Source organism: Ipomoea nil, unplaced genomic scaffold, assembly GCF_001879475.1.
Source record: "Ipomoea nil cultivar Tokyo-kokei standard unplaced genomic scaffold, Asagao_1.1 scaffold3069, whole genome shotgun sequence".
Classification (NCBI taxonomy): Eukaryota; Viridiplantae; Streptophyta; class Magnoliopsida; order Solanales; family Convolvulaceae; genus Ipomoea; species Ipomoea nil.
In genome coordinates, this window is record NW_017619497.1 from 9729691 (window position 1) to 9745919 (window position 16229).

The 16229-nt window shown below is 37.1% G+C and overlaps 4 protein-coding genes across 5 annotated transcripts; 1 reads left to right on the top strand and 3 right to left on the bottom strand.

Moving 5' to 3' along the window:
* Positions 1–1873: 1873 nt before the first annotated feature.
* LOC109165176 lies at positions 1874–2907 on the top strand. The gene has a single exon (XM_019313824.1). The coding sequence runs from the start codon at positions 1899–1901 to the stop codon at positions 2724–2726; it is 828 nt and encodes a 275-aa protein (XP_019169369.1). The 5' UTR covers positions 1874–1898; the 3' UTR covers positions 2727–2907.
* A 343-nt stretch (positions 2908–3250) lies between these two features.
* Positions 3251–5908, bottom strand: LOC109165173 (methylthioribose kinase-like). The gene is made up of 6 exons (XM_019313822.1): positions 5521–5908; positions 4708–5017; positions 4324–4498; positions 4016–4217; positions 3708–3922; positions 3251–3620 (listed from the first exon to the last, which is right to left on the bottom strand). Exons 1-6 carry the CDS (start codon positions 5716–5718, stop codon positions 3446–3448), a joined length of 1275 nt encoding a protein of 424 aa, XP_019169367.1. The 5' UTR covers positions 5719–5908; the 3' UTR covers positions 3251–3445.
* Positions 5909–8446: 2538 nt separating this feature from the next.
* On the bottom strand, positions 8447–15797 carry LOC109165172 (limonoid UDP-glucosyltransferase-like). Of its 2 annotated transcripts, XR_002051499.1 has the most exons (3): positions 14252–15797; positions 8877–8931; positions 8447–8466 (listed from the first exon to the last, which is right to left on the bottom strand). XR_002051499.1 is itself a non-coding variant. In XM_019313821.1 (2 exons), exon 1 carries the CDS (start codon positions 15691–15693, stop codon positions 14257–14259), a length of 1437 nt encoding a protein of 478 aa, XP_019169366.1. In that variant the 5' UTR covers positions 15694–15796; the 3' UTR covers positions 8866–8931; positions 14252–14256. The 2 variants fall into 2 exon arrangements, 1 of the variants encoding a protein (XP_019169366.1); XM_019313821.1 differs by lacking the exon at positions 8447–8466 and having other exon boundaries at positions 8866–8931; positions 14252–15796.
* LOC109165171 (limonoid UDP-glucosyltransferase-like) lies at positions 8938–10454 on the bottom strand. The gene has a single exon (XM_019313820.1). It carries the CDS (start codon positions 10393–10395, stop codon positions 8956–8958), a length of 1440 nt encoding a protein of 479 aa, XP_019169365.1. The 5' UTR covers positions 10396–10454; the 3' UTR covers positions 8938–8955.
* Positions 15798–16229: the final 432 nt, after the last annotated feature.

A 16229-nucleotide genomic window follows, 5' to 3' on the forward strand; every position in this document is an offset into this window, starting at 1 on the left:
CTTGTGGCCAAAATTAAATATAAATCTGTCAAAGTGTTTGCCTGTTTGGTTTGGATTTTAAAACTCTTGCCAAACAATTAACCCAACAAATACATCATTTACATTTTGTCAAGATAAAACTTATGTCATGTTGGTAAATGGTTGTTAGCTGATTTAGTTAGAGGATATGACTAGTTGATAACATTAGGTGATTGTAGAAAGGTGTTTGATAAATTAGCTGTTAATTGATAGTTGTTTGGTATAATTTTTATTCGCAAAAAAATAAATGAAAAATTGTTTTGAGCAACTTTTTGAATTTTAGCATTTTGAAGTTACAAAAAAATGATTAACCAAACACTTATATTGATTTTATAACCACGTCAAACATTTAATAGTGATCAAATAAACTAAAATTGTCTGGTAAGTTAATTATTTTACCAAACAAGTCTTAATATGTCAAAAGTTATAGCTAGTAATAAAGATTTTATAATTTTATTTTTTAATACTTGATAGTAATTTACATTTTGATGACAAGATGTTAGATTTGACCTTCTAATTACTCGTACAGCATATTTTTCACTATTGTAATATTTTTTTTAATCAAACATTTGACACACCAATGATGTATAGATGCTATATATATACACCAAAGGTGAGCCAAAAAGTCACATCTCTTTAAAAATGAAGTTACAATTATTGTTCAAATCCTTTCTTGCAATGCTCAATGATTTTAAATTATTATAATAATTACTTATTTTAATTATGAAAATAATGTTTCTATACTTTAAAATTTTATTTAAAAAAAAAACTATTGCATAAATGGCATTGTTTTCTTTGATGTGTTCTAAACATTGTTTTGTTTCCATCACACATGACAATAGGATCCGACACACAAATAACTTGTTTATACGTCTAGAAGTAATTCAGTTGACATTTCAGTCATTGCCAAATGCCAATTTCCAGCCGCCTCACATATCTTATCAATATACATTTATTAAAGACTTAGTCCAATTCCACATTCTGCAAGTCTTTCCAACAAATTAAATAATATTCACACCTGACGATAGACATTTGTAGATGAGTTTACGTTCAAGTTTTAATTAATAATATTATTAAATTATTATCAACCATTTACACTTGTAGTTGATACACATTTTTAAAAGAAAATTAGATTGTATTGGTAAAATATGCCGTAGTAGATTTTGTCAATTCCATATATTTTCCTCTACAATGTTTGCTAATTATTCATAAAATTAATCAAATTTATCATTCATGCTACAAGAATCAAAGTGTTGTTATTATTATTATTATTATTATTATTATTATTATTATTATTATTTTTTGAATGACAAGAGAAATTCGTAGTCACTTGGTGTGCATTGGATAAACCGCGTTTTCTAATCTTAGTCGGCAAAGAATCATAAAGACGTAAATCAGCCTATGTTGCTCATAGCTGACTTCAAACCAAGAAGATTAATAGGTCACTCCAGTTTGTCTGAGAGTTAAACTTATAATGTTGTAGTTACTAAATAAACCGTCTGACCAACTTTTGTTATTATTTTTTGTATCAATTATTTTAAGTATCGTTTTCCACATAGAGAAAGAAGAACAAAACAAAATACTTGTATGTCTCTAGGCCATCGCGAACTCATAAGATCAACAAAAAAATTGCAATTTCAATCTATTCGGGAAAATCTGATCTCACACACGCAAATTAAAGATTAAGAGGTACTAATTTATCTTGTAAACTTTTTATTAATTAGTGAGAGAATGATACATAATCACTCATCCTTACTAGAAGTGATCATTAGATAAGAAAATTTTCATTATTTTTAATGAAATTGTTATATCTGAAAATCTGAAATACATAGTCATTTACATGGTTACACGCTTACACGTAAAGTAATTGACCGTAGAATATGGATATGAAAAACAATTACAAATTGAAAAAATCTCTGCAACCTATCAATCACCATCCTGGCATCCTCTTCTATAAATACCCATCTTTTTCTCTTGATGAAACCCATAAAACTCAAAAGGAAATCAAAGAAATAGCTAAAACCAGCATGGATCGCATAACACTTTCTCTGTGTATACTAATCTTGGGCGCGGCCATCCATGGCTGCCGTGCCGTTGAATACACAGTCACCAACACGGCGGCCAACACGCCCGGCGGCGCCCGCTTCAACCAAGTCATCGGAGAAGAATACTCCAAACAGGTCCTAGACGCCGCCGCCAACTTTATATGGAGGGTCTTCCAGCAGAACTCCCCCGGCGACCGGAAAGACGTTCAGAAAGTGAGCATGTTCGTGGACGACATGGACGGCGTGGCCTACGCCAGCAACAACGAGATCCACGTCAGCGCCAGGTACATCAACGGCTACTCCGGCGACGTGAAAGGGGAGATCACCGGCGTGCTGTACCACGAGTCCACCCATATTTGGCAGTGGAACGGCAACGGCGCCGCCAACGGAGGGTTGATAGAAGGGATTGCCGATTTCGTGAGGCTGAAAGCCGGGTACGCGCCGAGCCACTGGAGGAAGCCGGGTGAAGGTGACCGGTGGGACGCCGGCTACGACGTGACGGCGCGGTTTCTGGACTACTGCAATGATCTCAAGAATGGGTTCGTCGCTGAACTCAACGCGAAGATGAAAAACGGTTACAGTGACAGTTACTTCTCCGACATCCTGGGAAAAACAGTTGACCAACTCTGGACTGATTACAAGGCTAAATACAACACTAATTAACTAACGTCCTTTCCCTAAATTTGTACCACGAAGAAAGACTGAAACCCCAACTCTAAGGGCCCCCACACCCTAACCCGACAGAGCATTTGGGAGGATAAATTTTCATAAATATATGTACAACATCAACAATAAACATGGAAGTAGATTTCCTAAGATAATAAATTCATCATTATTATTTGAAGATTTTAAGTTTCTGTATTCATTGATAAACAAAAGGTTTGTATCTGTTCATACATATACTTTCTCAACCTACTGAAACACGTGAACAGTGACCTCCCATTTGGAGAGCACCAGTTATATCGCTAGATCACAAGGTCTTTTGGCAAGATTTTTGTAATTTTTTATGCAATGATTTATTGCTAATAAAAGATTAGAATCATTTTTTATGATTAAAAAAGATTCAAACTGCAATTCCTGGAGAGAAATGTGTTTCAGAAATGGGATCACAACTACGCTGAACTAAACAAGACGATGAAATGACAACTATTGTATGACCAATCCTTGGCCAACTGCAGACAGAAAGCTACATACAAACACATCACCCATATGCATTTAACAATGAAGTTTTCAAATTTCCAGAATAAAGCACAGTACAACAAATTGAGGGGACAAAGCACTTCTGTGATCAGTCATTTCGTTTGTTTAACAGGGGAAAGAGCTATGGGCTCACACTGGAGAAGCCATATACTTGTTACAACGAAAGCTTTTTCGCGAATTTATTATTGGGAGTGATACTGCTGAATGGTAGAAACAACTTGTTCAATGCTCTGGAATTTGCATCGTTCTTTAAGAAGCAACTTTGCAACGTTCAGAGCCTTCTTCTCACAGTTAGCTCGTTTCTCAGCATCAGGAATTGATTCGAAATCTTCCACGTGAGCAATACCGACAATTCTCCTGCAATTCAAGTGATTTTAGCATCTGTTAAGCAATGACTCGTGCAAAAGGATTAGTTCCTGTAATAAAGCATGCATCATAATCAACCTTATCATCTTGGCAGCGCCAAATCCGAGGGTGTCGTGGAACAGATCTCTCATGTACTTCTCTCTTACCAGATGCTGAAGCTCAGAATTGTTATATATACCAGGAAGATATGCCTCACCGGGACCATCCTTGTGTTCATCCCAGAGAGCAGTGAATTTTTTGTGAAAGAGGTTCCAAGTATCTGCTATTGTCTTCAAAATCCATGCTTTATATGACTGCTTAAGAAAAGGCTCGTAAATGATGAGTCACGATGCAAAAATGAAATAAGGGCAACAAGATACCCCACACATTTTACAAACCACGCATACCTTGCGGTCATTACCCTGATTTGCATGTCCATCTTGAGCATAGAACGCCAACATTAAGTTTCCAATAAAGGCTCCAACATCAAACCCCATCGGGCCATAAAAACCGAATTCTGGATCTATTACTTGAGTTGACTCGGGAGTAACCATGACAGAACCTGTATGGAGATCACCATGTATAAGAGCTTGGGTTCTTTCACAAAACCTGAAAAGTATACACCAAGACATATACAAAAGCTTCAACTGCTATAGAGCATAATGTTTTTAAAAATTTAGTAGAAAGAAACATATTTCCCAGTTGCAGACATTACTTGGATTTCAGCTCACCAACTTCCAGCTTCAAGACGTTATCACTCCGAACTGCCTCTGCATCAGCATCAAGATAAGGAGTTGTCCAGCGATTATATTGAGACACTTTGTAAGGATCAGAGAAGATAACCTGCTCAGTAAGTCTACACATTTCCACGTTTCCACAAAACTCTGCAACTGCATAGAGGATTTAAATGGCAATAAGAAAGTTTTTCTAGGTAAAAAAACTACCAATTACTGGAAACAAAGAAGGAAACATTGTTATAAATAATACATAATATTGCAACAAAAAGTTGTGAATAAACGGTTTGATAGAAATATGGATAGCTATACACATAGTCACATACCAAGTACAAACAAACTTTATGAACATTAAAATTAGTTACCAGCACGTTTGTGGTCTGTGGTAGTAAGATAAAGCAGGGATGTGAAAAAAAGAGTCTTAGCCATATAGTCTGACATATGCTCAGCAAGAACTGGATACTCAATCCCCGCGATCAGTCCCTTCCTTAAGATTATATGGGGAGGTTCAATGTAGTGCATGCCAATTAAACACATCGTCCTGTCAAAATGGTAAACTTGAGGAGTATGCTCAGGGCATAGGCGGCCATGCTCTTTTAAAACCGTCACTTCAAAATAAGCACGCTCCTTTGTCATCGGCCAGGACTCACCAACACACCGCACATATGGAATGGCCTGCAAACGCCAACACCACCACTCAAACAAGATTTTACCAAGAACAAACAATAAAGAAGCATGATGTTAAGATGTTTATCCCAGATTTTCATCCATTCTTAGCCAACATTTCTCTGCCACCATCAGATTCCATTAAACCAATAATAATTGCCCAAATGATTGGTCTACACTGTTCTAATAAGACACATTCAAGATAACCTAATCTGATCTAAATAAGTTATTTTCATTATCAGGATTGTAAAGCTGAGATATAAAATTCTGAAAATATTCTGAGAATCCAAAACAATAAATTTAGAAACTCAATAACTCAAGTAAACATTATCAGAAGGCTCTGCCTATTCAATCAAGAATTCAAGATGATAAGTTTATCCTCATACATACTAAAATCACGTTTACCTAAGCTATCAATCAATAAGCAGATTTTTCTTTAACAGCAAAAGAATAAAAACCATAAAACATTTCTGATTCATGCAAAGATCACAAGAGGAAGAAATTATATGTACCTGTTTGACGACAAGAGAACCAGAGGGACCGATAACAACATAGACGAAGTTGAGATTCCCATCGCCGACTTCTCTGATATTCAAACTATCGAGCTGATGAGGCTGGTCTCCGGCGAGTACCGAAGCCAGAGACGGAGTCGATTTTATGTACTCCACCACCGATTTCTCGTCCAACGCCCGGAATCCATCGGAAGCCATTCTTCCCGGCGGCGACTGTGAAGAATGGCGAGTTTTAGTAGTAGGTAGTAAAGAAGTAGGGGTGAGAAAAGCGGCAAGAAAACGCACGCTTTTCTAGATACGGAAAATAAAATTGGGGAAAAATCGGAAAATATTGGAGAATCGTTTGACGAGTTGCGTTACATTGCACCTGGACGGTTGCCTTAATTCTTCTGAACGTGTTGCGTTACTATTGGTCTAAACTCTAAAGAAAAGTCTGCTTTGTAAAATTAGATTCCAAAATAATAAGTAGAATATGGAACGAGAATCATGTTCTACTCACTTGTTACTCTTTTATTAGAACAACTTTAGCTATTATTATTTTTATTGGTGTGGCGTTATCTATAAATAATGTCGATTGATGACTTAATCATATAAATATACAATAATTTATATATTATATAACTATATAAGTATTGAGAATACCTTTTATTTTGATTTAAGTGAGTTTTCAAGGAAGAAACACATATGGAAGTAAAAAATGTTTTATTGAAAATTTTTGTATATCATAACCAAAACATACATATATTCTCATTTGTGTATATTTTCTAGCTAATCTTTTGGGCTTTAGTACATTAAATTAGTATCTCCACTACTTATTCTCTTGCTTTCTTATCAAAACATTGTCGAATGTTTGATTTGAATGCTTTTATGGTGTTTATTAGTGCATTGAAACCATTGGAGAGCAAATGCTGAAGCAAGGGAATCTTTAGAGCATGTTTAGGCCGCCCAACAAGGATAGATCATTGGTGATTATGAATGCTCGACGCGTTGAAAGATTGCAGGATGCAAGTTTTGGTTGATGATTTATGCTCAACATGTCAAGAATCTGTTATGCAAAATGTTTCAGCTCTGCACAATTTCTATTTATGACCCCGTGTTGGCTCCCACTATAAAAGGATTCATCTTTCCAAAATCCTAAGTTTGGTTGCGGCTTGGGAAGAAAAAGATAGTGAAAATAGTTGTTCTTTCACTTTTTCAGGGGCGAAATGAGGAATTCTTAGCTTACACCTTTGAATAGTAAAATCACTCCAAGATTGGGAGTTTCAAGTCACACCGAAAGGTGAAGGAAAAACTTGGAAGAACACCATTCGGGAGAATCCCTTCCATTTTCTTTTACTTTCTTTGTTTCTTGAATTTTCTTAATATTTGTGTAATGATGGCAATGTTAGATTGTTAGCCATGGTTGGCTAAGCTTATTTTGGAATTTTTGGGCAAATGTGTTTGTGAACCTATATGCCTTGTTCTTAAATTTCTGAATGATATATATTTGTGTTTCAATTATGTTATATTATTGATATTTGTAATTAAGGATCCAAATTACATGTTTCATTGCTATATTTGCGTATTGATATAGGTGTTATGGCATAAATTTGGACACCCACAATTGCACTTGGCTATTGAACCTTGGGAGATGACATTTTGGCTAAGAAGTTTTATGACTTTTATCTTGATTGCTTGCTCTTGAATTGTTTGTGTGATTTTTCATGGGAATGAATATATTCACTCACATTATTTTGGATTGGAATTATAAGAGTAATTCATCTCATTTGTATGTAATCTTTTACACTTGTTTAAGACAAAATTAAATATTTCACCTTAGATTGACACAATTAAACACTTAACCCCAAAAAATCTCATTCTTTACTCTATATGTATTTAATCTCTCCTCTTTGCTCCCTGCACCCTCCTCCCTTGCACATGTGACCTGGCAAAAACTATGTAAAACGTGCTAACAAATGATTGATGGCCGAGCACCTTGTGCTAGATAGTATGTAGTGATATCTCTTATGTGGGAAGTTATGAGATCGAATCTCAGTGGAAGCGTTGTTGACTCAAATGATTGATGATTACAAAATTTTGATCCTAACACAATATTTTTAGGCATTAAAAATCAGCCCATCAGGCATCTTACTTTCCATTTCATCTAGAAACATGCATGTTTGGGTCATAAGCATACAAATATGCTTTTTCTGGACATTTGATTGTCCAAAAGTAGTAATAAATTCTTCATGCAATGCAAGCCCATTACAATCCAAAACCATGCAAATTGATGATTATCAGTGTAGGCCCAGAAATGCAAAGAAATCCAAACCAATCAATTGTGAGATTCATGCAACCAAACCACATAGCAAACAAAGAAAGCCATGAAAGAGACCGGCCAAATGAGTCGTAGTGGGCAAATTATGATGTGCAACCGTGTGCGTACACTGTTTTATGTTCATAATTACTGAACTATATGTTCATAATTATAAAACTATATATTCATAATTATAAATCTATAATATAGAAATTATGAATTAGAACTGTGTCCACCTTGCATGGTGCACACAGTTGCACAACATAACATTCCGTCGTAGTGTTAATTCAGTAATTGTAAGATTTCAAATTTAATTCTTAGTGAAAGTACTCTACTATTTTCTTAGTTTTAGCTGATTAGTTATGAATAATCTAAGTTAGTTATTTTTTTTTAAAAAAAAAATTTGTGATCCTTTATTAATTAAAATCACAAAGCAAACAAGTTTATTTAATGTACAATTTCAAATAATAGTTGTTAGTTTTTCTCGTTACTATAAGAGAAAATAGCAATGAAACGATGTTTACATAAGACTTTTACAGGCACGCGGACAATAATTATTTGGACACAAAATCAATATCCCAAAGTCTTTTAGCATGGAACGTTCAACCAATGAACCAAACCGTCATTTCTGATTTTTTTTTTTAAAAGAAGATAACTTTTGTGTCAACATGTTTCAATCTACCACGTTCATATAGACAGCTCAAAATTGATCAAAAAGATAAAATTAAAAAAATGATTAGTAATCAAATTTCACCACCAACCAGAATTGGTCATAAAGGTAAAATTAAAAAAAATGCTTAGTAATTGAATTTAACCACTAATGATAGTGTAGGAGTATTCAACGTTGATTTACATTTTCTCATATGCTCGGTCAGATTAGAGTGTGGAGGCCTTTAAATTTGGGGATTCAGCCTTTTCGTGGTGGGGTAAGGAGTATTCAAGCTTTGGAAAGAGTGTTTCAATCTACCACCCCAATTCTTATCTTCTTTTTATTGACTAAAACACGGAAACACAAAGATGAAAATATAGTCATAATTACACATAAATGCGAAAGTGACTAATAATAATATATTAAGCAATGAAAATATCAAGGCACGAGGACAGAAAGATGGCGCCTGTCTACTGATCCACCACCGTTCTTAGTGTTTTCCGCCACCGCATCTGTTTCTGATTTCGTCGACAAATTCTTCCAAATTCCGGTCAGAAGAGCCGCCCTCCGCCACCGCCTCCTCCGCCTTCTTCTTCCACCTCAACGCATTCTCTTTCATCTCCGCCGCCTTTTCGCCGCGTGTTGCCTCGATCAAGCACTTCTCCACCTCGTCCCTGGTAATCAACCTGTTCTCGGCGTCGCCTCTGGATAGCCGAACGCCGATCTTGAAAACGTCGACGAGGTATTTAGCGTCGGTGACCTGATCCCCCCACTGCGGGAAAGCCACGACGGGGACACCGCTGGCGATGGCTTCCATCGACGAATTCCACCCGCAGTGAGTCACGAAGCAGGCCAGAGATGGATGCGCTAACACCTGTTCTTGCGAGCACCATTGCACCACTTTCCCGTTATCCCCAACTTTCTCCAGGAACCCGTCCGGCAAAACCGTCGGCGCGAACGCCGGCGGCGGCGGCTTCCTCACCCATAAGAAACACAGCCCGGAGTTCATCAACCCGTGGGCGATCTCATCCACCTGCTCTTGCTTCAAGACTACAACGCTCCCGAAGGAAATGTAAACCACAGAAGATTCCGGCTTGGAGTCGAGCCACTCGGTACAATCGTCGACTTTCACAAAGTCTCCGCGAACATTATCGGACTTCCCGGCGGCGGATTCGGGGGTCAAAAAAAGGGGACCAACGGGCTTGATGGGGCAGAGCTTGGACATGTATTCAAGAACTTCCGGTTCCAGTTCTTGAAACGTCTCCATTAAAACGTAAAACGGTTTGGACAAGTTCTCGAACTGGTTAAGAATGGCCCGGGCCAGGAATTTATACGGCGAAGAAGGGTATAAGTAGCTCGGGAACTCGTCGTATTTCAAAACCGGCATGCACGGCAACTGAACGTCGAGAAAAGGCTCTGTTTCAGTCGGAAAAGGAACCAACTTATTCTGGTAATGATAATAAGCAGAAAAGCTCGCACAAGACTGCACCCAAAGCACCGCACTGGGAATCCCATGTTTCTCGGCGACATCGGAAACCCACGGTATGAACGGATTGTTGATCAGACAAGAAACAGGGCGCCCTTGTTTTTCGTGTTTGTCGAGGATCCCCGACAGCTTCACGGACCCGACTCGCTCCATTTGGTCCAGCTGGAAGTCGAGGTCGTTGGCGTGCGGGCCATGCGGGTCGAACTCGTCGTCGAAGAACTCGAACCTGATGAACCCGTCGCCGTAGGGAGTGGGTTCTTCGCTGATTTTGGCGTTGGCTTTTCTCATCTCCACGCCCGTGCTTTCCGGTGCCGAGAAGGTGACCAGTAGGCCCTTGCCGGCGAGACGTTTGCCGAGGCGGAGGAGAGGGTTCACGTGGCCTTGCCCGGGGAAGGAGACCATGAAAACATGGAGAGGTGGAACGCCGCCGTTTTCAGAGCCCATGTCTCCGTCCTGAGCTTGATAAAATCTATATTTTCCTCTTCTAGGATATGATGCACAAATGTTATAATAAGATAAACTATTTATATATGACTTTGAAATATGCAGTGTGATTTTTTTTATTTATTTATTTTTTTTTTTTGTAATGGAAAATTTTATTTTCATTACTCAACTTTTTTAATCACACTTTACATGCAAACATTAAATAGTGATTTGTTTAGTTAATGATTAAATATCCCAAAGTCTTTTAGCATGGAACGTTCAACCAATGAACCAAATCGTCATTTCAGAATTTAGCTAATGTACACAAAAGTAGGTGTGACCGCGGTTCCGGGTCGGAACTGTCGATTCTGCAAGTGGAAAAATTAGAACCGAAACCACAAAGTACGATTTTGGTTCCGGTTTATGAACCAGCGGTTCTGGTTAGAACCGTCGGTTCTACCGGATTTTATAAATTAAAAAAAAAATAGAGGCTAAAGAGGCAAAGACTTTGCCTCTTTGCGCCATTGGGCAGTGCGGCAGTGATGCAGTATGCTACAGGCGTAGGCAACAGCCATCAATTTTTTTTTTTTTTTTTTTTTTTTACGCTTTGGAACCGAAACCGGCGGTTTCGGTTCTAATTTTTTAGTAACTTTAACCGGAATTTTTTGGTCCTGGAATTAGAACCGTATGAACGGTTCCAGTTCAGTTCCAATTAGCATAGTAAAGGTTTCGGTTTGAACCGAACCCTGATCATCCTACCCAAAAGAGAACTACATAAGTTTCAAAAGGATATTTATAGTGATTAAATTGTCATATTATTATTCATCGATCAATCATGCTCATGTCGTATCAAAGACCATAAATGTTTTTAGTTGGGCTACATTATAATTAATTAATTTACAAGATAAGTTTAGTTAAGATGATTAACATACAGAGAACCTTGTGGTCTAATGGTACCAAATTGAATTCTTACATATGAAGTTATAGCCATGAGTCACAGTGGAGGTGCTAACGACTCTCTATGATTGAGTATGTTTTGAAGCAATAAGATTTTACAAAAAGTTAACTAATCAAACACTTATATGGGTTATTTAATTGAAGCATGTGCTCCATCTTAACTAAAAGCTTAAGCTGATAGTTGGATTGCACATTAATGGTTATATGCTCAACATATTTAACCAAGTCAAAAAACTAATAGTGGTCACTTATATGGGTTGTTTAACCAAGGCAAACAACTAATAGTGGTCAAATACGTTAAAATTGGTTGATAAGCTAACTATATTATCAGCGTCATAAAAAAAATTGGACGTAACTATTCAATTACATTAAAATTACTCTTCATCCCATTTTATGTATCTTGTTTAGTTAATGAAACTTAATTAAAGTTATTTATATATTTTTTTTCAAAATATTAAGTTTGATAAATTACATTAAAATAATAAGTTTGATTTCTACTATACTAATAAGAGCCCAAGAGAGTTAGGCCTATAATGGGTAGAAAAAATGACGGTCACGGATTTTAATCAAATGAATGGCTCAGATTGATTGAAAGATTGATCAGATTTAAATTTTACACTAAAATTTCCTAAAATACCCACACACCATTACTAATTCCATTAAAATTTTAAGAATTGCCGTTAGTTCACCGTTAACTTACTCATTGATTTCAATAGAAAAAGGCCTTAGGTTCGAATCTCATCCCAATCAAAGTTGGCATAATTAGTACTCTATTTTACTCTTATTAAATTATATAAATAATAATTTAGTAGTTACAACAAAAAATAATACATATGCATTTCTTTAATTTATAATTATGTGTCCACATGCCTTTATTCAAAAAAAAAAAATATATTCATTATCAATAAATTAACTAAGAGAAATAATTTTATTAGTTATATTGTCTTTATTTTTCTTCAATATAAAAATTTTTTATATTCAAATTTATTAATTGATTATATTCGCTACATTATCCTTACAATGTCTTTATTCAGTGAAAAAAAATTATTAATTATCAATAAATTAATTAAAAGAAATATACCAGGACTATGTGGTCTAATGGTACCCGGGTTGGACTTCCATTTGGAAGACTCAGTGGAGGCGTTATTGGTTCTTTGTGTTTCAATAGGTTGAGAAAGTATATGAACAGATACTACAATGTAATAGAGCCAGTAACTTTCAAAAAAAAAAATTAAAAGAAATATTTTCATTAGTTATATTGTCTTTATTTTTCTCAAATGTAAAAATTTTTACATTCAAATTCATCAATTGATTATATTCACTATATTATCTATTATCTTTTTTCTGCACTATTTTTCTAATTAAATATCAAAGTTATAATACAAAATAATGCTATATATTTATTTACCAAGTATTTTATTAATACCATGAAAAAATTAAAAAAATATAATTAATAAAGCCAACCATATTAACTACTTGAGAGATTTTGTGACAAAGAAAGTATTCAAATCACACAACAAATTGAAGTGAGAACTACCTCGCAATGTCCTTGTTTGACAATCAGCAGTTAGGGGTTAGCGTTAGCGGATTTGACCAGCGAATTTATTTAATTATTAACATTGGGTAGAAAAAATGACCGCCAAATTATTAAATCAAATGAATGGTTCATATTGTTCAGATTTTAACTTTTTTCTTTTAAGATTTTCTAATTTATCCTTAATTATATGATTATCCATTTAATTTTTTCGTTAATTCACCGTTAGTCTAATTCTAATATTAAAGTCTAATATAGAATTATAACTACACCATTAATCTAATAATTCTAATATTAAAGTCTTAATAGAACTTAACCACAAATCCTAATGTCGGAATCTCCTCAAACAATATTAGTATATATTTAATATTTTATGCCCTAATTTTTATTTGTTCTCCCTTATGTCCCGTATTTGGTTTCAACCATACCTATACAATTATTTTATTGACAATTATAATCAATCTTGACTATATTATCTTGTATTTGTAAACTTAGAATTACCTATTTAACCCGCACCGGCTTAGCTCAATAGTTTTGAACCTCGGCGGCGGCAGTGCGGGAATTATGTCCAAAGTGGGCAGATTCCTTGTCCACAATGCTCTGTCGGGTCGGAGTGTGGGAGACCTTTGGGGTTGGAGACTCAACCTTTGGGAGAAGAATTACCTATTTAAATACGCAAATTCAACATTCAATTATCTATGCATGAACAATGTCAATATAATCCTGCCTTAATATACTTTAAAGTACTTATTTAAAAAAAAAAACATTGGGCATTATTCCAATTGCGCAAAAAAAAAACTAGTATAATAATAAATATGACAGCTAATTAAATATATCCAACAAAAAAAAAAAAAAGCGATAACTTTTGTGTCAACATGTTTCAATCTACCACACCAAATTATTACCTTTTTTTATTCAAAAGGTTTGATTTATTGACTAAAACATGAAAAAGACAATAAAAACAATAAGATAAAATAGTTAATACATCTAGAATCCTTCGAGTATAATGATTTGTCACGTTTAATCTTAAACTTTTAAATTATCACCCATGGTCTTTCGACTTTCAAATTGTTACTATCCGTGATCCAAGTTAACCACTCATGCTCCTTCAAGTATCAAATTTTAACCACCTATAGTCCTTCCAAGAGGACCGCGACTAGTTAAATTTTAAAAATTGAAGAACCATGGATGGTTAACTTGAATTACGGGTGGTAACAATTTAAAAGTTGAAGGACCATATGTAGTAATTTGAAAGTTTAGGATGAAACGTGTCAAAAGTATTAACTCTAATATGAAAATATAGTCATATAAATACACATAAATGCAAAAGTGACTAATATCAAGGCACGGTGACAGCAAGGTGGCGCCTGTCTGCTGATCCACAACCGGTCTTAGTGTTTTCCGCCACCGCATATGTTTCTGATTTCGTCGACAAATTCTTCCAAATTCCGGTCAGAAGAGCCGCCCTCCGCCACCGCCCCCTCTGCCTTCTTCTTCCACTTCAACGCATTTTCTTTCATCTCCGCCGCCTTTTCGCCGCGGGTTGCCTCGATCAAGCACTTCTCCACCTCGTCCCTGGTGATCAACCTGTTCTCAGCTTCGCCTCTGCATAGCCGAACGCCGATCTTGAAAACGTCGACGAGGTATTTAGCGTCGGTGACCTGATCCCCCCACTGCGGGAAAGCCACGACGGGGACGCCGCTGGAGATGGCTTCCATCGACGAATTCCATCCACAGTGAGTCACGAAGCAGGCCAGGGATGGATGCGCCAAAACCTGTTCTTGCGAGCACCATTGCACCACTTTCCCGTTATCCCCAACTCTTTCCAGGAACCCGTCCGGCAAAACCGTCGGCACGGACTCCAGCGGTGACCGTTTCCTCACCCATAAGAAACACAGCCCGGAGTTTATCAGCCCGTAGGCGATCTCATCCACCTGCTCTTGCTTCAAGGCTACAACGCTCCCGAAGGAAATGTAAACCACAGAAGATTCCGGCTTGGAGTCGAGCCACTCGATACAATCATCGACTTTCACAAAGTCTCCGCGAACATCGGAGGTTACGGCGGCGGACTTGGGGGTTAAAAAAAGAGGACCAACGGGCTTGATTGGGCAGAGTTTGGACATATATTCAAGAACTTCGGGTTCCAGTTCTTGAAATGTCTCCATCAATACGCAAAACGGTTTGGACAAGTTCTCGAACTGGTTAAGAATGGCCCGGGCCAGGAATTTATACGGCGAAGAAGGGTATAAGTAGCTCGGGAACTCGTCGTATTTCAAAACCGGCATGCACGGCAACTGAACGTCGAGAAAAGGCTCTGTTTCAGTCGGAAAAGGAACCAACTTATTATGGTAATGATAATAAGCAGAAAAGCTCGCACAAGACTGCACCCAAAGTACCGCACTGGGAATTCCATGTTTCTCGGCGACGTCGGAGACCCAGGGAATAAACGGATTGTTGATGAGACAAGAAACAGGGCGCCCCTGTTTTTCGTGTTTGTCGAGGATCCCCGACAGCTTCACGGCCCCGACTCGCTCCATTTGGTCGAGCTGGAAGTCCATGTCGTTGGCGTGCGGGCCATGCGGGTCGAACTCGTCGTCGAAGAACTCGAACCTGATGAACCCGTCGCCGTAGGGAGTGGGTTCTTCGCTGATTTTCGCGTTGGCTTTTCTCATCTCCACGCCCGTGCTTTCCGGTGCCGAGAAGGTGACGAGTAGGCCCTTTCCGGCGAGACGCTTGCCGAGGCGGAGGAGAGGGTTGACGTGGCCTTGCCCGGGGAAGGAGACCATGAAAACATGGAGAGGTGGAACGCCGCCGTTTTCAGAGCCCATTTCTCCGTCCTGAGCTTGATAAAATCTATCTATATTTCCCTCTTCTAGGATATGATGCACAAATGTTATACTAACAAACTATTTATATATAACTTTGAAAAATGCAGTATGATTTTTTCTTTTTAAATGGAAAATTTTATTTTCATTAGTCACACTTTACATGCAAACATTAAATAGTGATTATTGTAAGGTAATGACATGTGATTGTAGATCCAATCCCCAGAAACAATGCTAATACTAGTGCCTTATCGCGTGTATTTGAACCTATAATCTCCCTAGTGAAGGGATGCCCACTGAAATTCAAACCAATAATCTCCCAATCAAGAGAATTAGAATTATACCGTTTGACCATCAGGCCAGGTCTTTAGTAGTGCTAAGGTAATTTTTTTGTAAGAGACATTTACTAATTCCTTAATCTCTGTTCGCACCGAACTGATTCAATTAAGGGGCAAAGTGCTAAGGTAATTTAACTTGTAAGTAATTTTTAACTGATTCAATTAAGGGGCAAAGTGCTAAGGGGCAATTTTTTTGTAAGA